Below are 23,879 nucleotides of genomic sequence, written 5' to 3' on the forward strand. Positions count from 1 at the left end.
TGAATTTCTCTTTCTGATTTTTTATTGTTAGTGTATAGGGATGCAAGTTATTTCTGTGTATTGATTTTGTATCTTGCAACTTTAGTGAATTCATTAATTAGCTCTAGTAATTTTCTGATCATATCTTTAGGGTTTTCTATGTATAGTATCATGTCATCTGCAAGGAGTGAGAGTTTTACATCTTCTTTTCTGATCTGAGTTCCTTTTATTTCTTTTTCTTCTCTGATTTCCATGGCTAGGACTTCAAAAACTATGTGGAATAATAGTGGTAAGAGTGGGCACCCTTGTCTTGTTCCTGATCTTAGAGGACATGCTTTCAGTTTTTCACCATTGGGAATAATGTTTGCTGTGGGTTTATCATATATGGCCTTTATCATGTTGATGTACGTTCCTTCTGTGCCCTTTTTTTGAAAAGTTTTTTATCATAAATGGGTGCTGAATTTTGTTGAAAGCTTTTTTTGCATCTATTGAAATGATCATATGGTTTTTATTTTTCAGTTTGTTAATATGGTGTATCACACTGATTGATTTGCATATATTGAAGAATTCTGGCATCCCTGGGATAAACCCAACTTGATCATAGTGTCTCATCTTTTTAATGTGTTGTTGGATTCTGTTTGCTAGAATTCTGTTGAGGATTTTGGCATCTATATTCATCAGTGATATTGGCCTGTAATTTTCTTTTTTTGTGTGTGATGTATTTATCTTGTTTTGGTATCAGGGAGATGGTGGCCTCATAGAATGAGTTTGGCATTTGGAAGTTTTCCTTCCTCTGGAATTTTTTGGAGAAAAGAGACACGGGTTTGATCCCTGTGTCAGGAAAACCTCCTGGGGGAAGGCATGGCAACTCACTCCAATATACTTGCCTGGAGGATCCCATGGACAGAGGAGCTTGGGAGGCTATGATCCGTTGGGTCACAAAGAGTCAGACATGACTGAAGTGACTTAGCAAGAAGCATAGGCATTAGTACTATTATTATGTTACTGTCAATTTCCTCTTTTATGTCAGTTAGTGTTTGCCTTATGTATTGAGGTGCTCCTATGTTGGGTGTGTAAATATTTACAATTGTTGTATCTTCTTCTTGGATTGATCCCTTGATTGTTATATACTGTTTTTCCTTATCTCTTGTAATATTCTTTAAGATCTATTTTTTCTGATGTGTGCATTGCTACCTGACTTTCCTTTGATTTCCATTTGCATGGAATATATTTTCCATCCTTTCACTTTCAGTCTGTATGAGTCTCTAGGTCTGAAGTGGGTCTCTTGTAGACAGCATATATATGGGTCCTGTTTCTGTATCTATTCCATGAGTCTGTGTCTTTTGGTTGGAGTGTTTAATCCATTTACATTTCAGGTAATTATTGATATGTGTGGTCCTATTGGCATTTTCTTAATTGCTTTAGGTTTGTTTTTGTAGGTATTTTTCTTCTCTTGTGTTTCCTAACTATAGAAGTTTCTTTAACATTTGTTGTAAAGCTGGCTTTGTGGAGCTAAATTCTCTTCTTTTGCTTGTCGTAAAGCTTTTGATTTCTCCATCAATTTTGAATGAGACCCTTGCCAGGTAATCTTGGTTGAAGATTTTTTCCCTTTCAGTACTTTAAATATATCCTACCATTCTCTTCTGGTCTGCAGAGTTTCTTGTGAAAGATCAGTTGTTAATTGTATGGGGTTTCCTTTATATGTTATTTGTTTCTTTTTTCTTGCTGCTTTTATTATTCTTTCTTTGTATATGATATTTGTTAGGTTGATTAGTATGTGTCTTGAAGCATTTCTCCTTGGGTTTATCCTGTATGGGACTCTATGTGCTTCTTGGACTTGATTATTTCCTTTCCCATCTTAAGGAAGTTTTCAACTATAATCTCTTCAAAAATTTTCTGACCCTTTCTTTTTCTCTTCTGCTTCTGGGCCCCCTATAATTTGAATATTGGTGTATTTAATATTGTCCCAGAGGTCTCTGAGAATATCCTCAATTATTTTCATCCTTTTTCCCTTTTTTCTGCTCTTCAACAGTTATTTCCACCATTCTTATTCGTTCCAGCTCACTTATTCATTCTTCTGTCTCAGTTATTCTGCTATTGATTCCTTCTAGAGTATTTTTACTTTCAGTAATTGTGTTGTTCATTTCTGTTTATTTATTCTTTATTTCTTCTAGATCCTTGTTAAATGTGTTAATTGAGTCTTGCATCTTTTTCCATTCTATTTTCAAGGTTTTGGATATCTTTACTATTGTTATTCTGAATTCTCTTTCAAATAGTTTGCCCATTTCCTTTTTATTTGTTTGGTCTTTTGAGTTTTTACCTTGTTCCTTCATTTGCACCATATTTTTGTCTTTTCACCTTTTGGTTCTTGCCCTCAGTGTGTGTGTTGGTCCAGTGGTTTATGTAGAGTTTGTGCTGGGAGTGGCTAGTGTCTGTGTTCTGGTGGAGAAGGTGAATTGTTTCCCTCTGATGGGCCTGTGTGAGGTGGTATGTTTTATCATGTCTATGGGAAGTGGGAGCCTATCTGCTGGTGATTAGATTTGTGTTTTTGTCTTGCTTGTTGTTTAGGTGAGGTGTCTTGCATTGAGTGCTGCCAGCAGTTGTGTGATGCTTGGTGTTGGATACAGGTGGAGGGCTTTGTGGGAGTTCTCACTAGTTAATACTACCTGGGATCACTTCTCTGACAGTCTAGTGTCCAAAGGCTCATGCCTGATCTCTGGCTGGGGAACCAAGATTCCACAAGCTGTTTGTTATGGCATCAAAGGGAATTAAAACAAAACCAAACAAGAAACAACAACCAAACCCTAGACAAATGGTAAATATAAAATCAGAGAAATAATAACAAAAACAAAGGAATACATACACACACACACACACACACACACAAACAAAACCAAAATAGTCCAAAGGAAAAAAAGTGCAACGAAGTGACCCAACAAGCAAAGGAGACCAAAAATGATATTGACTAATTAAAAACAAAACTAACTAAAGCACAAATCAGAAAACAAGATCAAACCAGAATGCTAACTGGGGATTAAAGGAAAGAAAATGAAATAAACTAACAAGCATGGTGAGATAAAGAAAGAAAGGAAGAAAAGAAAAGAAAAAAAAATAAAGGAAAAGTTAAATAGAAATATGTAAAAAGGATTATATATATTAAAGAATAACTGCAACAGGAAAAGAACAATAAGAAAAACAAAAAACTTAAAATAAGAAAAAACCCTCAGAGAATCACAAAAAGCCAACATAGAGGTAGAAGTATATAAAGGAAATAGAAAGTGGGATTGAAAAAACGTTCTCAAAAGCTTCAAATTAACACCCAGAAATCCCTTGCATTCCTATACATTAACAATTAAGAGAAATCAAGGAAATTAAGGAAAGAGAAATTAAGGAAACAATTCCATTCACCATTGCAATGAAAAGAATAAAATACTTAGGAATAAATCTACCTAATAAAACAAAAGACCTATATATAGAAAACTATAAAACACCGATGAAAGAAATCAAAGAGGACACAAATAGATGGAGAAATACACCGTGTCCATGGATCAGAAGAATCAATACAGTGAAAATGAGTATACTACCCAAAGCAACCTATAGATTCAATGCAATCCCTATCAAGCTACCAACAGTATTTTTCAGAGAACTAGAACAAATAATTTCACAATTTGTATGGAAATACAAAAAACCTCGAATAGCCAAAGTAATCTTGAGAAAGAAGAATGGAACTGGAGGAATCAACCTGCCTGACTTCAGCCTCTACTACAAAGCCACAGTCATCAAGACAGTATGATACTGGCACAAAGACAGAAATATAGATCAATGGAACAGAATAGAAAGCCCAGAGATAAATCCATGAACCTATGGACACCTTATCTTCGACAAAGGAGGCAAGGATATACAATGGAAAAAAGACAACCTCTTTAACAAGTGGTGCTGGGAAAACTGGTCAACCACTTGTAAAAGAATGAAACTAGAACACTTTCTAACACCATACACAAAAATGAACTCAAAATGGATTAAAGATCTAAATGTAAGAACAGAAACTATAAAACTCCTAGAGGAAAACATAGGCAAAACACTCTCTGACATAAATCACAGCAGGATCCTCTATGACCCACCTCCCAGAATATTGGAAATAAAAGCAAAACTAAACAAATGGGACCTAGTGAAACTTAAAAGCTTTTGCACAACAAAGGAAACTATAAGCAAGGTGAAAAGACAGCCCTCAGATTGGGACAAAATAATAGCAAATGAAGCAATGGACAAAGAATTAATCTCAAAAATATACAAGCAACACCTGCAGCTCAATTCCAGAAAAATAAAAGACCCAATCAAAAAGTGGGCCAAAGAACTAAACAGATATTTCTCCAAAGAAGACATACAGATGGCTAACAAACACATGAAAAGATGCTCAACATCAGTCATTATCAGAGAAATGGAAATCAAAACCACAATGAGGTACCATTACACGCCAGTCAGGATGGCTGCTATCCAAAAGTCTACAAGCAATAAATGCTGGAGAGGGTGTGGAGAAAAGGGAACCCTCTTACACTGTTGGTGGGAATGCAAACTAGTACAGCCGCTATGGAGAACAGTGTGGAGATTTCTTAAAAAACTGGCAATAGAACTGCCATATGACCCAGCAATCCCACTTCTGGGCATACACACTGAGGAAACCAGAATTGAAAGAGACGTGTACGCCGATATTCATTGCAGCACTGTTTATAATAGCCAGGACATGGAAGCAACCTAGATGTCATGAGGTGGATGAAACTGGAGCCTATTATACAGAGTGAAGTAAGTCAGAAAGAAAAACACCAATACAGTATACTAACACATATATATGGAATTTAGAAAGATGGTAATGATAACCCTGTATGTGAGACAGCAAGAGAGACACAGATATATTGAACAGTCTTTTGGACTCTGTGGGAGAGGGCGAGGGTGGGATGATATGGGAGAATGGCATTGAAACTTGTAAATTATCATATGTGAAACAAAATGCCAGTCCAGGTTGGATGCATGAGACAAGTGCTCAGGGCTGGTGCACTCGAATGGCCCAGAGGGATGGGATGGGGAGAGAGGTGGGGGGGGGGGGGTTCAGGATGGGGAACACATGTACACCCATGGCAGATTCAAGTCAATGTATGGCAAAACCAATACAATGTTGTAAAATAAATTAATTAATTAAAAAAAAGTTCTCAAAAGCTTCAAATTAATAATAATAATAATAAAATCAACAACCATCACAACAGAGAAAAAAATCCAGAACCACCTAGAGAATGAATCAAAATATAAGAATATTAATGAATGTTTTTCTCGGATCTCAGCCATCAGAATCCTTTCCTTCTCTGTGCACAGCACAATCTGAGAAGCACTGAGGCTTCCTCAGATATCATGCTTTATGAGTCTAGGGGTTCTTTTTTCTTTCACTATATGAACATGAAAACACTTTGTTTGATCCTTGAATAAATTCTGTACTCTTTAGAAACAGTGCTGGTGGAAAACCATGCTTAATACTTCTTTTCATTGTCCTTTGTTCAACATGGTAGCTTGAGAAGCTGGCCTCCCTGCTGGGCTCCTGCAGACTCCTTGGGCAGATGGGAAAGCTTGACACAGCTTCCCTGTGAGATGCAGCAGACGTGTGTTTCCAGAACATGTGTCTCAGCCAGGCTTCCCTCAGCCTCCTGACTGGATAATGAAGCCTTGTGGTGATCAGGGATGGGCCAGCCCCAATTCCTCCATCCCTTCCTCTCCTTACACAGCCCATTGTGACTTTTTTGTGTGTTACAGATCAATGACTAAACCCATAAGCTGTCATTCAGGGAAACTGGCTCCTTCCTTGTAGCAGATTCTTATTGGAGCTTTGTCAGTAGATTAAGCCCTAGCTTTCTGGTCATAAAAACAGATTTTTTTTTTTCAGCATTGGCAAAACTCATCAAAAAAGTAAGACCCAAAAACCCAGTTGCTTAAATCCTCTAATGGGAGTATGCTAATCCAGAGCTTTGGTTCCCTTCCTTTCTCTCTCAAAATTAAATGCAGCAACAAACTCTTTATGCTATAGTCAAAGAGAGAGTTTTAGCTTAAATCTTTATAAGTACTGTGATGATGAAATAGAGAATCAAATGCGTTTACACAGTTGAGCTTTTTAAAAATACAAACTTTTTTCCATTTGGCTGTCTTCATGTTACCCTGAGGCCAGCCAGCGCCTGCTACAAATATAATCAGATGACTTTATTTCACTGAAACCCTAGTGTTTTTTTTTGTTTTTATTTATTTATTTTTTTTGGTATTATTTTTGGAGCACCAACTTTCTTCTTGCTTGGATCTTAATTTAATTTTACTTTAGGGTTTATCCTTTGTTCGCTTTACCTAGTCCGGGAAATGGAGCTAATCAGTTTTTGTTGCTTCTTAAAACTCAGTTTGTTGTTATGTCTTGATTTCATGGTAGGCTTTGCATCACATCTGATTATCTCATTGAAATCTGCAGTTCTAGGATATTTGTAATATTCAAAATAAAACCTGACATGAATTATGCATTAGAATTTTGAATTTTGAATATTAACCTAACAGTAATTGTAAATTTGGAGCAAAGAACAGTCGTAACAAGAGCTAACCTGATTATCTGCGGTAAATTATTCTTTCACGTCCTACTGACATTGTCATCGTTAATTTCCTAGCTGACTAAACAGGATCTTTGTTTGCTCTAAGATCAGTACCTTTCAAAGTGTGATAGAGCGAATGAGTGATTCATTGCATTGAATCTTATGTTCAGTTCAGTTCAGTCGCTCAGACATGTCTGACTCTTTGCGACCCCATGGACTGCAGCACGCCAGGCCTCTCTGTCCATTATCAACTCCTGGAGTTTACTCAAACTCATGTCCATTGAGTCAGTGATGCCATCCAACCATCTCATCCTCTGTTGTCTCCTTCTCCTCAACCTTCAGTTTTTCCCAGCATCATGGTCTTTTCAAATGAGTCAGTTCTTATCATCAGGCAGCCAAAGTATTGGAGTTTCAGCTTCAGCATCAGTCCTTCCAACGAATATTCAGGACTGATTTCCTTTAGGATTGACTGGTTGGATCTCCTTGCAGTCCAAGGGACTCTCCCACACTTCAAAAGCATCAATTCTTTGGTGCTCAGCTTTCCTTATAGTCCAACTCTCACGTCCATATGTGACTACTGGAAAAACCATAGCTTTGACTAGATGGACCTTTGTTGGCAAAGAAATGTCTCTGTTTTTTAATATGCTGTCCAGGTTGGTCATAACTTTTCTTCCAAGGAGCAAGCATTTTTTAATTTCATGGCTGCAGTCACCATCTGCAGTGATTTTGGAGCCCAAGAAAATAAAGTCTCTCACTGTTTCCATTATTTCCCTATCTGTTTGCCATGAAGTGATGGGACCAGATGCCGTGATCTTCATTTTCTGAATGTTGAGTTTTAAGCCAACTTTTTCACTGTCTTCTTTCACTGTCATCAAGAGGTTCGTTAGTTCTTCACTTTCTGCCATAAGTGTGGTGTTATCTGCATATCTGAGGTTATTGGTATTTCTCCCGGCAATCTTGATTCCAGCTTGTGCTTCATCCAGCCTGACACTTCTCATGATGTACTGTGCATGTAAGTTAAATAATCAGAGTGACAATATACAGCCTTGATGTACTCCTTTCCTGATTTGGAACCAGTCTGTTGTTCCATGTCCAGTTCTAACTGTTGCTTCTTGACCTGCATATAGATTTCTTAGGAGGCAGGTCAGGTGGTCTGGTATACCCATATCTTGAAGAATTTTCCACAGTTTGTTGTGATCCCCACAGATGAGGATTTATTAGTTACACTAGTTACTTCTAAACTTTCATCAGGGCCTGAATGGACCAGCAAACATCTTAAGCAGTAGTTGGGTGAAGTGTCTCTGAATCTTATGTTATTGATATTTATTTTTGTTCTCAGGGCATGTTACTGCATTGTTGAATAGTTTTGAATCAGATGAGTTTTACACAATTGAGCTTTTTAAAAACTGGCCCTCACACACACAGTGTCACATTTCCAGGTTTGCTGTACCCAGGACAACCTCAGAAATGTAATTTTACCACTTTCCTAGGAAAGGTAATTCCTGGAGAACATTGTCTTTCTTTTCTGTGTGATTTTATCACAAACTTCCAACTCTGGGGCTCCGGAACTGGCAACATTATTGACTCTTGGTTAGATTTTCCATAGCACTCAAATGAAAATGAATAAAAACAGACATAGCTTCCGCCGTGCCTCATCAGGAGCAAGACTGTTCCTCTAGTCATTTTGTTTCCTCTTCTTTATTGTTAAGGAGCAGGTAAGTAGAACAGATGACAGGAGTTTTTGTTCTTTGGTAAATGGTTTGAAAAATGAGAAAGTTTGGGGCTGTCTTAGCACTGTAGATTCTGTACACAAATGAGAGAGGGTAAACTGTTAAACTTGGAGATGAATGTCTGTTCTGTTCTTCGGAGCTATGGTCCCTTTCCTCCTCCAAGAGGTGAATGTAAGCTCTGCTGTAACTTCTCTATGACCTTGGATACCTTACTCAATCTTGGATACTATAAAGAAATGAAAATCAAAACTACAATGAAGTATCACCTCAATACCAGTCAGAATGGTCATCATCAAACAATCTACAAATAATAAACACTGGAGAGGGTGTGGAGAAAAGGAAACCCTCCTGCACTGTTGGAGGGAGTGTAAATTGATACAGCCACTAGGAAGAACAGTATGGAGGTTCCTTAAAAAACTAAATGTAGAACTACCATATGATCTGATACTCTTACTCCTGGTCATATATCTGGAGCAAAACAATTCAAAATATGTACCCTGGGGTTTACTGCACCACTGTTTTCCATAGCCAAGTCATGGAAGTAACCTAAATGTCTATCAGCAGATGAATGGATAAAAAAGATGTGGGGTATATATATATATATTCCATATATATATATGGAATATTACACAGCCGTAGAAAGAATGGAATAATGCCATTTACAGTAACGTGGGTGGCTCTAGAGATTGTTATGCTGAGTGAAGTGAGTCAGACAGAGACACAATATAATATTGTTAATGTTTGAAATCTAAAGAAAAGTGGTACAAATGTACTTATCTACAAAGGAAATAGAGTTACAGATGTAGAAAACAAGCTTATGGTTACCAGGGAGTGAGGCTGCAAGGAAGGATAAGTTGGGAGATTGGGACTGACATATACACACTACTATACATAAAACAGATAACCAATAAGGACCTGCTGTATGGCATAGGGAACGCCACTCAATACTCTGTAATGACCTATATGGGAAAAGAATTTGAAAAAGAGTGAAAAGAGTGGATATATGTATGTGTATAACTAAATCACTTTACAATAGTAAATTAGACAACACTGTAAATCAACTAAACTCCAGTAAATTTTTTAAAAACACTGACAGTCAAAACAAAGCATTCAGTCCTCAGAACTCTAATAGGTTGAGCTTCTCTGATGGATCTACTTGAGGCTTTTACTAGCTTTAACATTCTATAAATGCATGAAATTCATTCCATGATTGGGAAAGAGGTTGGGTGAGGGAATAGGATTAGAAACGGGGCAGTTTTGTGCTTCTCCTGGGACAGGTCATCCGGTGGGAGTTATCTCAGATGTTATGGAACATCTGAGCATAACCATGTTCAGGTGAAGTATCTCTTTGCCATTTTTCTCTGTCTATGCAAATGTTACTGTCACCTCCCGTGTGTAAGTCACTTCCAGATGAGGGCCTTTCCAGCAGTGATGTTAGGAAGCACATTTTTAGAAACTTTCATTTTCTGATGGATGCCCAACATGCAAGTTTTTATGCTTCTATAAGGGGAAAAATCATGAATAGGCATTGTGTCTCCCACCATCTATGCAACAGTGCTTAGTGTGGTGTTAACTTAGATCATTTACGGGTTAATGAACATTGATGGAGCATCCACTATGTGCTAAGACTTGTGCTAGACACCAATGCTATAGAAAGGAGCAAAATGTAAATGTTCTCAGTCTGGATTTGGAGACCAAGAAATAAATATAAAAATACATAGTTGTCAGAATGATAGTCACTATGGTGGAGGTAATGAATGAGCTGAATTTTGAAGCATGAGGAGTGCATAAGCTTGGTTCCATTCAGAGACATCAGGTCTGCCAGGTGCTGGGAATCCCACTGAATGGACTTTGAGCTGACTTTGGGTGTCTGCAGGCCCGTATGGGAGCTCATATGTGACTAGACGTTGTCCCAGGACCTAGCCCTGAGGGGTCAAGAGAGATTTCTCTTGCATGGATGCTTCTCATAATGCCGCCATGTGAATAAAATCACCTGCACTTCTTGAAACTTTGTCCTACCTTCTTCTAAAGATTATGATCAGCCTTGTGCCTCTTAACACCTAATGATATCTGTAATTTCTTAAGTTTGAGGCTTAAGACTGTGAAAAACAAAATAATTCCTTACATTAGCAACTTTTTCTATCTCCAGAGAATTATAGAAAAATGTATAATATTTTTATTTATTAAAATATGTTTTCTTAATTTGTGGATGGGAAGCAGGAGTGGAAAGAGACCAAATATTTTAGAAATTGCTTTTTTCCCTCGGTTATTTTCATCTCATATTTTTTTATTTGTATATTTTGTCTCATTTTTATTTTTTGATTGCTGGACTATCCAGGCCCTTTACTTCACTCTTTCCCTCATTGTCCTTTATTTTAGAAACTTCCTATTTGCTATCACAACTCCAATGTCTCTACCCAAGGGAAGGAAAGAAACAGTTGTGGAATTTTAATTTTTCTGAATCCTGATACATTTTGATAACTGCTAAGATTTTGACATATGAGAATTTTGAATCAGTGAATAAAATTATTTTCAAATTATTTAAAGAAATCCCATGTTATCTTAGTGTCCAGACTCACTAGCAACAGATAATTTCTAGTCCTTTATTCAAATACTTTTTTCTCACAATAGATCCATTTTTGTATAGTTCATTGTAGTTTACTTTGTCATGATTTTTTTTTTTTAAGATTTGTATCAATGTTTAAAAAAAGAGCCAGGTTATCTTTTCTAGTTTAAGATAGGAGACTTAGCAATTTCTAAGGAAATATCACATAGCCACTGTTCTCAAGGGGCTTCTCTCTGTTCTAATCTTTATGTACAACACAGCTAAACCTAAGCTCTGTCCTTTGAGTTTTCACAGCCTGAAGTCTGTATAGATGAGTGGAATGTTCACCACAGTCTCCACTTCTGCTTGTAATCTCTTTTTAAAAAGTATCCACTTTCTTCTTGTAGCAAAGTGCTGGTATGAGGCTATCTTTGGCCACCAGGATGGCTTAAAAACAAGAAAGACATATCTCCCTAGCAGAAAGTCCAGAGGGAGAGTAGATACTGGTGATGAAGTCAGTAGGGGTGTTGGTGCCTCCCCATCACCCAGCCTGCTATCTCAGGGCAGTTCCTTCAGGATGCCAGCTGGCTGCCAAGGCTGAAGGACTCACAGCAAATGATAGCAGTGCAGAGAAGGAAGAAATGAGACTTTCCTCCCATGCTTCTCTTTTTTTATCAGTGAGGAGCATCTGTCCCAGAAAACCATCATGAGACTTCCCATATCTCCCAGGTCAGAATTACACCACATGTCTAGACTGATCACTGGCAAGGGATTACACGGTAGGCTTAGATCAGTTACAAATCACCCAGGGACTGGGAGAGAGCCACCGGTGTCTCTTAATTAAGCCACAGTGTTTAATGACTTTGCTCAACTGTGTGAATAAGAAAGACAGAACTGTCTGACTATTGTTGGGAGGTGTGTGGGAGAAGGAGAGGGTGGAAGAGTCCTCACTGGTTCTGAAGAGAATTAGAATTGGCTCTATTACATCTCTGGTGGTAAAGATAACTTTGCCAGGCTGTGGAAAGGAGCTCCAGGATGCTGCTCATCATGAAGGGAACCCACTCATTTTTTGGCTGAAAGGAGAGGGAAGGGATGTTTGTTCTCAATAAACTCTCAGGAGACAGTCCCAGCAGTTTTGGTGGAGACTGCGACTTAGACACAGGGAGGAGATGGCTAGCTGGCCATGAAGGTGCAGATACACAGCCTCTCAGCCCCCATCAATTCACGCTCACTCACAGATTCCTGGGCTCAGCCATGGACTCTCTGTCAAGCCGTTGGAGGGGGTTTTGCACAGCAGAGCAGTTACTTTGTCTCTTCCCCATGTGACTTCCAAGAAGCCCCCTGGGAAAAGGCTGGTTGGGGTCTGTCCAAAACCCAACTCCGTTCTTGCACTGACACCAGAGGTTCCCTGTGGACAGCCTCCACTGAGCACCAGTGCTGTTTCCAGCCTTGAGATGTGTGCTCAAGCCATTCCTGTTTTTTAAATTTGCAGATAGGAAACATCATTGAATTCACATGATTATTAAATACTTTTTATTCAGGCAATATTTATCTTCAAAACCCCTACTTCTAAAGTTTCTGTTTACTCTTTTTTTGTTCCTTAAAAATAAAAGGCAACTTGTGTAATTTGTTAGGATACCAGCATTGAAACACTGTGTGGAACTTGTCACCACAAATGAAAATATAATCTAAACAGTAGCCAGGAATAGCATATTTGCCAAACAAAAATATCTGAAACACTTCTGCTCTTATTTGTTCTTCATTTTTATCTGTTTTATTATTATTAATTAATTTTTTATTATCTGTACATAATACTCCTATATGCTGCTAATATGTTTGTAAACTAAGTCTTGAAAAGCATTGTTGTTTAGTTGCTACGTCATGTCTGACTCTTTGCAACCCCGTGGACTGCAGCATGCCAGGCTTCCCTGTCCGGGACTATCTCCCAGAGTTTGCTCAAACTCATGTTCATTGAGTTGGTGATGCTGTCCAAACCATTTCATCCTCTGTCATCCCCTTCTCCTCCTGCCCTCAATCTTTCCCAACTCCAGGGTCTTTTCCAATGAGTTGGCTCTTTGCATCAGGTGGCCAAAGTATTGGAGCTTCAGCCTCATCATCAGTTCTTCCGATTAATATTTAGGGTTGATCTTCTTTAGAATTGACTGGGTTGATCTTCTTGCAGTCCAAAGGACTCTCAAGAATCTTCTCCAGCACCACAATTCAATAACATCAATTCTTCAGCGCTCAGCTTTCTTTATGGTCCAACTCTGACATCCATACATGACTACTGGAAAAGCATAGGAGATGGAATTTACCTATAGGTTCTAATTGATTTGCACTTTTATTATCCTGTATAAGAGCTTCTTTGATAGCTCAGTTGATAAAGAATTCCTGGTCTGATTCCTGGGTCAGGAAGATCCGCTGGAGAAGGGATAGGCTACCCAGTCCAGTATTCTTGGGCTTCCCCTGTGGCTTAGATGGTAAAGAATCTGCCTGCAATGTGGGAGACCTGGGTTCGATCCCTCTGTTGGGAAGATCCCCTGGAGAAGGGAAAGGCTACCCACTCCAGTATTCTGGCCTGGAGAATTCCATGGACTGTATAGTCCATGGGGTCCAAAGAGTCGAGCTCGACTGAGTGACTTTCACTTTCTTTCACTTTATTCAGTGTTACCAGCAGTGTGTCTCAGAATCACGCGTGCATGCTAAGTAACTTCAGTCTTGTCTGACTCTTTGCGACCCCATGGACTGTAGCCCTTCAGGCTTCTCTGTCCATGGGATTCTCCAGGCAACAATGCTGGAGTGGGTTGCCATGCTCCCTTCAGGGGACCTTCCCGACCCAGGGATCAAAACTGGTCTTTTATGCCTCCTGCATTGGCAGGCATGTTCTTGAACACTACTGCCACCTGGGAAACCCTCAGAATCACTATATCCTAGCTCTCTTCAGGTGTATAGATAAAATAGAGCAGCATTTAAATGGAGGAAGTTTCCTCTATTCATCCTTGTGGAAGATGTTGTTGGGGCCCCACCTGTCCCCTGGCTGATTCGCATTTCCTGTTCATGGACCCAGCGTCCACCTGCCTCGCAGGCAGCTCTGCCCGAGGCATCCCTGGCTGTCAGGGCCTCTGTGCTCCAGCCACAGGGGAATTGATACTCACAGGAGCAGCCTGAGCCGGTAGAGGAAGGGAGCTGGTCCCCGCCCTTGGGCAGAGGAGCCCAGACGTGTGTTCTATGCCTGCCCCCAGGGTTCTTCCGCAGAGTTAAGCCCCAGTTGTCCACAGTGATAACTGGCTTGATAACTGGCTTGATAACAGGCTTGATAATGGCTCCCCTCCGTTTACTTCACTTTCCTACCCACCTGTTACTGCCTGGATTGATGACCTGCTTCATATCCTGTCTCAGTGTTTGCTTCCTGGGGACACCAAACCAAGAGAGTTCTCTAGAACAGAGCATGGCTCAATACCCACGTTATCTTTTAAAATCTAGTTATATAAAGCTCAAATGCTTTTGGGGGGATAAAAATTGGGATAGATGAATGGCAGGGGGAAGGGAGGAAGGAGTAGTTTATGAAGCTGCCAGTTTTTTAGGTCTTTTAAGAAACACCACTTCCTGTAACATTTTTATTCCACATTCCATAACGCATACTGTGGTTGTGTGTGTTTGTATATGCATTACTCTGAAGAATGATATATAGATGCTGAAATTCTCAAGTAGTTTTCTTTTTTCGAAAAATCACATGCTTATTAACTCTCATAGCCTATTCAGGTAATGCAAACAGACCTCCCTCTGCAGACTGTTGGTTTATAGAGGGCAAATAGTGTGTGTTAGTTGCTCAGTCGTGCCCGACTCCCTGGACTGCAGCCCACCAGGCTCCTCTGTCCATGGGATTTTCCAGGCAAGGTTTGTAGAGGGCAAATAGTAAAGAATGGTAAATTCATGTCTTATGCTACTTGGAATCCACCTGGGGAGAAGGCAATTCAGCTAACTACAAAGTAGTTTCTGTGTGCAAAAGTGAATGTCCTGGGGCTCCAGTCTATAGATTTTGTCTTTTTTCTTTTCTCAAAGGAGCGTTAGAGGTCCTCACCCCAGTCCCTGGCTCTATTATTGCATCTATCATGAAGTTGTTCAACTATTTTTACATTTGTTGGCATTCCCCACGATTCTGAGCTTTCTTGGAGGGCAGGAGTTTTGTCCTTTCCATCTTTGTATCTGTGTTTTATCCTTCATCTTTGTGTCCCCAGGATATGGCATTGTGTTTGGCATGTTGATAGCAGTCAATAGATGGTGAAATAACAGAAACAGGGAACTTTTGATGTGAGGGTATTTGGCAGTGGCTGCCTGGTGCCTTGTGTGGACCCTGAAGTCAGGCTCAGCAGAACTTTGCTCCCGAGTTGCTGGTGTCTGCTGCGGGCACCTGTCCCTGCATTGTATGGTGATGTCATCTGAGCCCCTTCTGTGTCCCAAACCTGCAACATGCCTGTGATCAGGGGTGGGGAGGAAAAGACCAGATGAATCAGAGTTTTTGCCCTGAAACAAACTGGAGTCGGGAATTTAATTGTTAAAAACAAAGGCGGCTCATAGATTATAGCATATGATGATGATCTATAAAATAATTTTATCCTTTTCTCTGACCATAGACATTAAAAATGTTTCTGAATTGCTGAAAGGAAAAACAACTGAAATGAAATAAAATTCCACCTGCAGTATAGTCTCCACTAACACCTACAGTTTTTTTTCAGCTACTTCTTTAGGTACCTTTATTTCTGGCTTTTCCATTTTTTGTTAATGTGCCATGTTTTTGAATAAATATCACTCTGCCATTTTTCATGTCCCTTTAGATTTTAAAGGGGATTAAATAATTTTGAAAAGGATGTTTGTCCACTCTTATGATCCTTCTACCCATAAATGGCCCTAAATCCCTCAGAAGATCCTAAGTTTTAAGACACAAATAAAGGAACAAAAATTAACCTAAATGGGTCAGAGTTTTGGAGGCTCGGTTTTAATTATCTCAAAGTAGGAGCTTCATGGGACTAGCCCACGGTGCTTCTGTGACGCATCGTCGTGTGGGTCAGGACTCCAGATGCGGATGAGCAGCCACCCACTACACAGTGGAGGCAGAGGGGGACGTGTGCTGGGCACAGCTGGCTGTCACAGCTGAGGGGGCTGTGGGTCAGTGAAGGCCAGACTTCCAGGGACATCAGCCGGAACCACGCCATGGAAGTGGCCCACTACCACTGCCCCCAAGCCCACGCCATTTCTTAGGATGGTGTGTGTGGGGGAGTCCTATGCCCACCCTGTCCCTCCACAAGCTCACCCCCAAGGCAGGTCCCAGGTTGGTCCAATTGACTGGCAGACCCTATGTCCCACATTGGCATCCCAACTCAAGGCAGGCAGGAGATGGAGGAATTGCTTGCTGTCTGTTTGCTTTTATCTAGGGAAGGCAGGACCCACAGCCCAGGGATCTACTACAATGTAAAGAGGCTGTCTAAAGATGCTGTTGCAGCTAACATAACAGATGTCTGCTACAATAATGTCTCGTGAAAATAGCAGGCAAATTGTCTAAACTGCTTGGCCTCTAGTGTTAAAAAAATGTGTAGCAAAAAGATGAGAAGAAAATATACAAAATTGTTAATGGTGATTATCTCTGTGGTGGATTGTGGTCTATGTTTTGTTTTCAAATTTTTCTATAATAAAGCTGTATCTTCTTATAAGCTAGAAAAATAAGAGCTGACCATTAAAGAAAGGATTAGTTAAAATAATTGCTGCCTTGCTAGATGGATGAAAAACTCCTTGGAAGTCCTGAGCAGATTGAATAATCTGTTAAATAGGTGAATATTTGAATTTTTTTTAAAAAGCAAAAAGTTACTCTTATTTAAACTGAGGTCAAAATCTATTTCCTGTGACTTTGCCCTCAGTGGGTGCAGTAGCTGCTGATCAAATTAGAGAGTCATGGCAGCTTAAATCAGGAGGGCCTCAAGCATCACTCACCCTAATTTTATAGCACTCATCTCGGTTTGAAGTTTTAGAAAATACAAACATAGACACACATTTGTGCACACTAATCTGTCGGCTTCTCCAAGAGACCCAAGGGCAGGGGTCATGAATCCTCAGAGCTCACTACACCACAGACACACAGCAGGTGCTTCTGCACTCCTCACTGAGGTTCCAGAGTTCTTAGGCCATTTGGCTTACTTGCCCCTTGAAGATCTTTCCTGCACTCCTATCCCTTGCTGGGCACAAGGAAGTGTGCAGTTCCAGCTTTGGAAAGACAGCCATGACTTCTGCTCTGGGGCTCCCCTCCCCATCTGGAATTCTGTTCCTCCCCCTCTGGACCTAGTTTGGGGAGCATGAACTATTTTCAAGGGCTCAGCGTACCTAATGTTCTTGCCCCTGCTCCATCTGGTTCTGAGGGTCTCTTTCTCACTTCGGACAGGGAGGACCCTCATCCCATTGGTCAGGGGCTTCTTCAGATCTTTTCTCTTTGACCTTGGTGTCTCCTTGGAGAATCAAAAGCTGAGAATTTGACTCATGTTCTCTGTAGTTTGTGGTGTCATCTTTTTCCTGACACAGCCTATGCTGCTTGTTCAATGGGAAATATATGAAAGGCTACAGGGAAATTTGGGGGAAAACAACCCTGAACATCTCAAAGATATCACCTACCCCATTTATATGGAAGGTGGGCCAATTTGACGGGAGTGAAATTAGCTATAGTTATCCAGATTTCCAGTCACTCTCCAAAGTTTGTCAGTTCACTAGTGATTCTAGAAAGAAGCATTGGCGCTCAGGAAAGAGAACAAAAACTTTGCAAAATTAGTGAGTCTGAGGGGGTGCCTGTCTTTGCAGCTGCTAAAAAGTTTCTCCCAAACAGCTGAAGTTCTGATAAAATAAATATCGGTCATGTTACTTAGCAGTGGGTGACAGACTGAGTGTCACTGAGCAGGGACAAGCTTCTTGACTTGGTAAGTTTCTTTGCTCTTCTCAGCTGATATGACTCTCACACTATGTGACATGCAATGAGTTTCCTCCATCAGTTTTAGGTAAGAAAGGTCAAATATCTTTGCTTCTGCTAAAGATGATTGTATTAGATGTTACCTGCCTTGATAGCCCTTCCTTCATCTGCCAAGCTGTGGACAAATGAGATTTGATGCCTTATCATCAGGCTGCCAGATGGGGTTCAGATAACTGTATATAAAATCCCATGCTCTGTTGCACAGTAGTTGATGTTTGCAAGGAAAAAGTAAGTATATTAAAGCTTTTGATAGCATTTGTTCCTTCCCAGTAAGAGAATATTGCAGGTTTGTGTGTGATTTTGTAAAGCCACGCATGTTAACCACTGTGACTTTTACAACTGCAAGTTGGCTGGGACGTGGTGAGTACTGGAAAAACACCATGAAGACATCATTTGGCTGCAGCTTTGACATCTTCAGGGATTACAGGAGAACAGCTGCATCCGTCATTTCAAGCCCCTTTATTATACCAACAGTTTGAGACGCCACTCTTAATAACATGAGGTCATTTTAAGCCAAATTCTTGCTAGAACAGTCTCTCTGTAAAACACGATACCCAAGCAAGAATTTCTCTAGAATCCACCCTATTATCAAGTAGGGGTCCAGTAGGGTGTTCAAGACCCAGCAAAACCCATGTGATAGCCTCTGTCTGATGTGACTGGAGGTAGTCCTTGGTTATATAAGGGAACAACTTTAAAATGATGAAACGGCATAACTAAAACATTTATACTCAATTTAAGGGAAATATTATTGTACATTTTCTCTCATTTTTTGATGTGCAGCCAATGTCTAATGTCCTCTCATGAGAGGTCGCTTCATCTTTTTTGCATAAACTTGATTAAGTTTTCTAAGTTTACCTTCTTTAAAATGAAATGAAAATTTAGCAATCTCAGTTCAGAATGCTAGATTTTTACATTTTTAGATCAATGTTTTAAAACTGTCTTAACAGTTACTTAGCAATTTTTTTGCAACTTGTCATTATTAACCATTGTGGTAAACATTTGACCAAGTTTTTCTAGCAGAGACAACACTCACTCACCCTTCATCAGTTTGTCACATTTAAGTTACAGATTTATAATACTGGGCACAGGTGGCACAAACAAGTTTGGGAATAGACGCTGTGACTTGGGTAAATACATGTCTCAACTGGAAGGTGGTCCAGAGAGTGCCTGCTGGCTGCAGCACCCCCAGTACAAAGGCAGCCCTGGGCATCTGTTAGAAAGGACTGCAGAGCTCTGGTTAATCTAGGATTTGGTTATAGGGCCTTTAATTAAGAGTTTCTACTATAAATACATTTTCATTAATATGCATAGGTAGAAACTCTCAAATAACATTACTACAAAATGTATTCTAGTACAGGTCCTGCAGAACTTATCTTAATGAACAGCTAAGGCTCACTTCTAATCAGTGGAATCTGTCTGCACACATAATTGGTGCACTAAAGTGCTTTTCCCTGGCAATCTGTTTACACCGTGGCACTGTAATTGGTTTGTTCATCAGTCTTTCTTTCGGTAGATGGGAAGAGATAATGTTTTGGTCCACTCCTCATTAGTTATAAGAAATTTTAAATTAATAAATTGGAAATATGATGAGCTGTTGTCCCATTTATACATGCTTGAATACCTCTGTCAATGTTTTTATATTTTTTTCTTCTAAATACTGGTAGCTCCTAAATACTCCTAAATAAAGTATGATATGCTAAGGGTAGTTTTAAAAAGAAAATAAATAGATATTGATTCTGCTGATACTGAGTTGATTTGGAAATTTTAGAGCTGAGAGAAAAAGAGAAGCATGTGTATTTATATACGCAGAGTCAGAGAGGAAAGGAGAAAGTCAAAAAAAGAATCAGATGCAGAGACACAGTGACAGATTTTATAATTATATTCACACACACAAATATATATATGTATTAATATACAGTGTGTGAGAGAGAAAGAGAAACACCAAAATAGGAATAGTGAGAGAAATAGAAAAGCAGACAGAAACAGGAAAGCAGATAAGGAGATGCAGGAAATACACAAGGAGAGAAAGACAGAAATAGAGATGTCCTGAGAGCAAAGAGAAATGGAGACACCTAGCGGCTGAGGGAGAGCCACCTCGGCCATGCCCATGCAAGCTTAGTTCTGTCTCTGCTGGTGTGAGCAGAGGGGAGGGCGGCAGGTGCAGAGGGCCCCATCAGGACAGCGGCAGGCCAGGTCCCCAGGAGTCACAGGCCGGAGCAGACCTCTGAGTAGGTTATGGCCTGGGCATTAATTAGATGGTCCTGTACCACTGTTCATATCTCTTAAATGTGTATTTTAGTTCTAAATGTATTTAAAAAAATTTTTTTTTTTTGGCTGCAGAAAGGTACTGAAGGAAATCTGTATTGGAGAACTCAATCCAAATGAGACTGTGCAGGCCACTTTGGAGGCCCAGCTCCTTTCCAAGCTGAATCACCCAGCTATTGTCAAGTTCCATGCAAACTTTGTGGAGCAGGATAAGTTCTGCATTATCACAGAGTATTGTGAGGTGAGACTCTCCTTCTGATTTTGAAATCTTAATAAAAATCTGTTTCATAGTAAAAAGCTGTCTGTAAAGAGATATCTAAGAAGTTGAATGAGCCAGCCACAAAGTGAATATAAATATTTACCTGGGATAGGGTGTCTTGCTGCTAAGAGTGATCGAACTGTTTCTGACCAAGGGTTTCTTTTTTGGGGGAAATTCAGAATCAATGTATTTTAAGGAGGAATTGCTGCATAAAAATGATCCAGCATTTTTTTTGGTGTGTGTGGGGGTGCATCCTTAAGCCTCTGACAATGGTTCGATTACTAGATGGACATTTAAAGCCATAGCAGAGGCCTGGGCAGAGCAGAGGGGCACGGCCTGAGTCCTGGACTCTAGCTCTGTGGTTCATTTTCCCCAACGGGAAATTGGAAGTGGGAATACAGCTCATTCTCCCCATTAAAAGTCTTCATGTTAAATGGCTTGTGATTCATGGCTTCAGGTATTTGCAGTTTTCCCTGCCATTCCATGTTCCCCCCAAGTGATAATAGCTGTGCATTTTACCGAGCCCCAAGTGAATATGAAGTTGCTGAGAAAGGTGCCAGGGGTGAGGCTGGCAAGGTGTAGCATAATGTGGGTCTGTGTGTTCACTCCTGGAGACTAGAGAAGGGGAGTTACAGGAGTTGGGTCAGAAAGAGAATACCCAAACTTGACCCTGCTCAGGAAGTATCTCCCAGAACATTCTGAGAGCTAGCGTAAGTCAAATGTGACTTCAAAGAATCTTGTGTTTAGAATGTTTTCAGTTCGTCATCTGGGTGTGGCTGGAGCCCAAGAGAAATGATGCTAGGAAGAAAGAAGATGCTTTTTAGAGTGGGTGGCAGGCCTGTTTGGCTCAGAGAGTGCTGGGTATTTGAGGTGCAGAAGAGGGAGGAGAAGCAAGTCAGAAAGAGTAAAGATAGCAACAAAATTCAGCCTTGATTTGCTTTACACAGCAGCTGGTGTGTCATCCGAAATGAAGCCACGAGCCAAGTTCGAATATTTGAAAGTTTGATGCTGTCCAGGTCTGAGCTATTCCCCTTCAGGACAGTCTCCCTGGCACAGCCTTGCTGGGAGTTTGCCCATCAAATCTTGTTCCTCCTCTACTTGAAGGTGAAGGAGGGGAAAAAAAGAAAAATAACCAGAATATTTGAGTGATTATTTCTCCTTCATCCAGTGGATTGTTAAGAAAAATCAGTAAAATGATGAGGTGTACAGAATGTGACTGAGAACACCTACTCCAGCAATTATGTCACTGATCCATGCAAAACCCAGGGATTTACAAATGTAGCTACACTCTGATCCTTCAGCCATAATTTAATCATGTTTTCTTTTTGCCCCATTCAGTTTAATAAACTATCTTCTGTAGGAAACAGCTGACTCCTATTGCTTTTACTGTTACTGGTACCTCTGCTGCTGCTTTCAGCACACTGAATTTTCCACAGAGACTTTCTCAGTTGTAAAATATTTTTCACTGTAGTGAGAACTGTTCAGTGGAACTTTGTGTGATGATAATGCTCAGTATTTGTGCTGTCCAATATGGTAGTTGCTAGTCACATATGACTCTAGCACCTGCTGAAGTATGGCTAATGTGGTTGAGGAGTTGAATGTTAAACTTTATTTAAATTAATTTAAATGTAAATAACCATGTGTAGCTAGTGGCTACCATATTTAACAGATCTTGATGATAAACTATAACTTTCCTTATATTAATTTTTAATTATTAATTTAAATGTAATTTGGATCTACTAGAAAAGTTACAAAACACAGTGAACTCCCGGATATCCTCCATCCAGATTTCAGTTCAGTTCAGTTCAGTTCAGTTGCTCAATTGTGTCCGACACTTTGCGACCCCATGGACTGCAGCACATCAGGCCTCCCTGTCCATCACCAACTCCTGGAGTTTACTCACACTCATGTCCATTGAGTTGGTGATGCCATCTAACCATCTCATTCTCTGTTGTCCCCTTCTCCTCCCACCTTCAGTCTTTCCCAGCATCAGGGTCTTTTCAAATGAGTCAGTTCTTTGCATCAGGTGGCCAAAGTATTGGAGTTTCAGCTTCAGCATCAGTCCTTCCAATGAATATTCAGGACTGATTTCCTTTAGGATTGACTGGTTGGGCCTCCTTGCAGTCCAAGGGACTCTCAAGAGTCTTCTCCAACACCACAGTTCAAAAGCATCAATTCTTCGGCACTCAGCTTTCTTTACAGTCCAGCTCTCACATCCATACATGACTACTGAAAAAACCATAGCCTTGACTAGATGGACCTTTGTTGGCAAAGTAATGTCTCTGCTTTTTAATATGCTATCTAGGTTGGTCATGGCTTTTCTTCCAAGGAGCAAGCGTCTTTTAATTTCATGGCTACAGTCACCATCTGCAGTGATTTTGGAGCCCCCAAAAATAAAGTCTGTCACTATTTCCACTGTTTCCCCATCTATTTGCCATGAAGTGATGGGACCAGATGCTATGATCTTAGTTTTCTGAATGTTGAGTTTTAAAGCCAACTTTTTCACTCTCCTCTTTCAAGGCATGTCATGGCACAAATAAACTAAAACCATTTTAAAGGGGTGAATTTTATGACATGGGAATTATATCTCAATTAAAGAGGGAAAAATTCCCGTTGGCCTGCTTCCCCACAGGATCTAATCTTTCTTGTAACAATTCCATATACATAACTTTTGAGGCCCCTGCAAGGGACATGCCTGATTACAAGTCACCATGCTCAGGGAAGCCCAAGATTGGACATCCACATCTGGTGAGTACAATTCATTTATCATTTAAGTCTAGATGCAACTTTACAAGAGACATTCTCATCATGTTAAGTAGCACAACTGACTAGAGTTGAGCATAGGTCAGATTCCAGACAGGGATTTATTAAAACTTTACCCATACCGATAAAAAAAAAGTGCAGTCCAAGGAGTAAGCGTCTTTTAATTTCATCCAGGTTTACCAGTTGTTATTTCCCACATCTGCTTTATTATTCTGTTTATCTGTCTATCTACTTTTTTTCCCTGAACCAGCTGAGAGTAAGTTGCAGCCACGTTGCCCCTTTGTCCTAAATCCTCCTGTGGGTGTTTTCTAAGACTAAGGATATTTCCTTAACATAACTACAGTACAAAGATCAAACTCAGGAAATGAACATTGATGCAATGCTAGTGTGTCTCAGTGTGCGACCCCATACCAGCAGCATCAGCATCGTGTGGCATCTTTACTGAGAGATAGATTGTTCGCTCCCACCTCAGCCATAATGAATCTGGGAATTCTGGGGGTGGGGTCTGGCCATCTGTGTTTTGCCAAGCCCACCAGGTGAGGCTGAAGCACACTGAAATTTGGGGAACACCCATCTAACCCACAATTCACACTCAAATTGAGCCCATCTGTCCCAATTATATCTTTAAAAAGGACATTTCTGTAGGAATTTTTTTCTCCCGCAGGATCCAATCCAGGATCATTTGTGTTCCTTTTTAAACGCTGGTGGTTTCCGCAGGCAAGCT

General features: G+C 40.1%; 1 protein-coding gene across 9 annotated transcripts in view; it reads left to right on the forward strand.

The window, feature by feature from the left end:
* The window catches only part of NEK11 (NIMA related kinase 11), a 280,951-nt gene that overhangs the window by 39,095 nt on the left and 217,977 nt on the right, over positions 1–23,879 (forward strand). For 8 of the 9 annotated variants that reach the window (XM_043874531.1, XM_043874532.1, XM_043874537.1 and 5 more), the window contains one exon: positions 20,209–20,374. The exons of the other annotated variant lie outside the window; for it this stretch is intronic. In XM_043874531.1, the coding sequence (XP_043730466.1) occupies positions 20,209–20,374 (166 nt within the window). The remainder of the gene's footprint in view (positions 1–20,208; positions 20,375–23,879) is intronic. 9 annotated transcript variants of the gene reach the window in all.

Source organism: Cervus elaphus, chromosome 19, assembly GCF_910594005.1.
Source record: "Cervus elaphus chromosome 19, mCerEla1.1, whole genome shotgun sequence".
Lineage (NCBI taxonomy): Eukaryota > Metazoa > Chordata > Mammalia > Artiodactyla > Cervidae > Cervus > Cervus elaphus.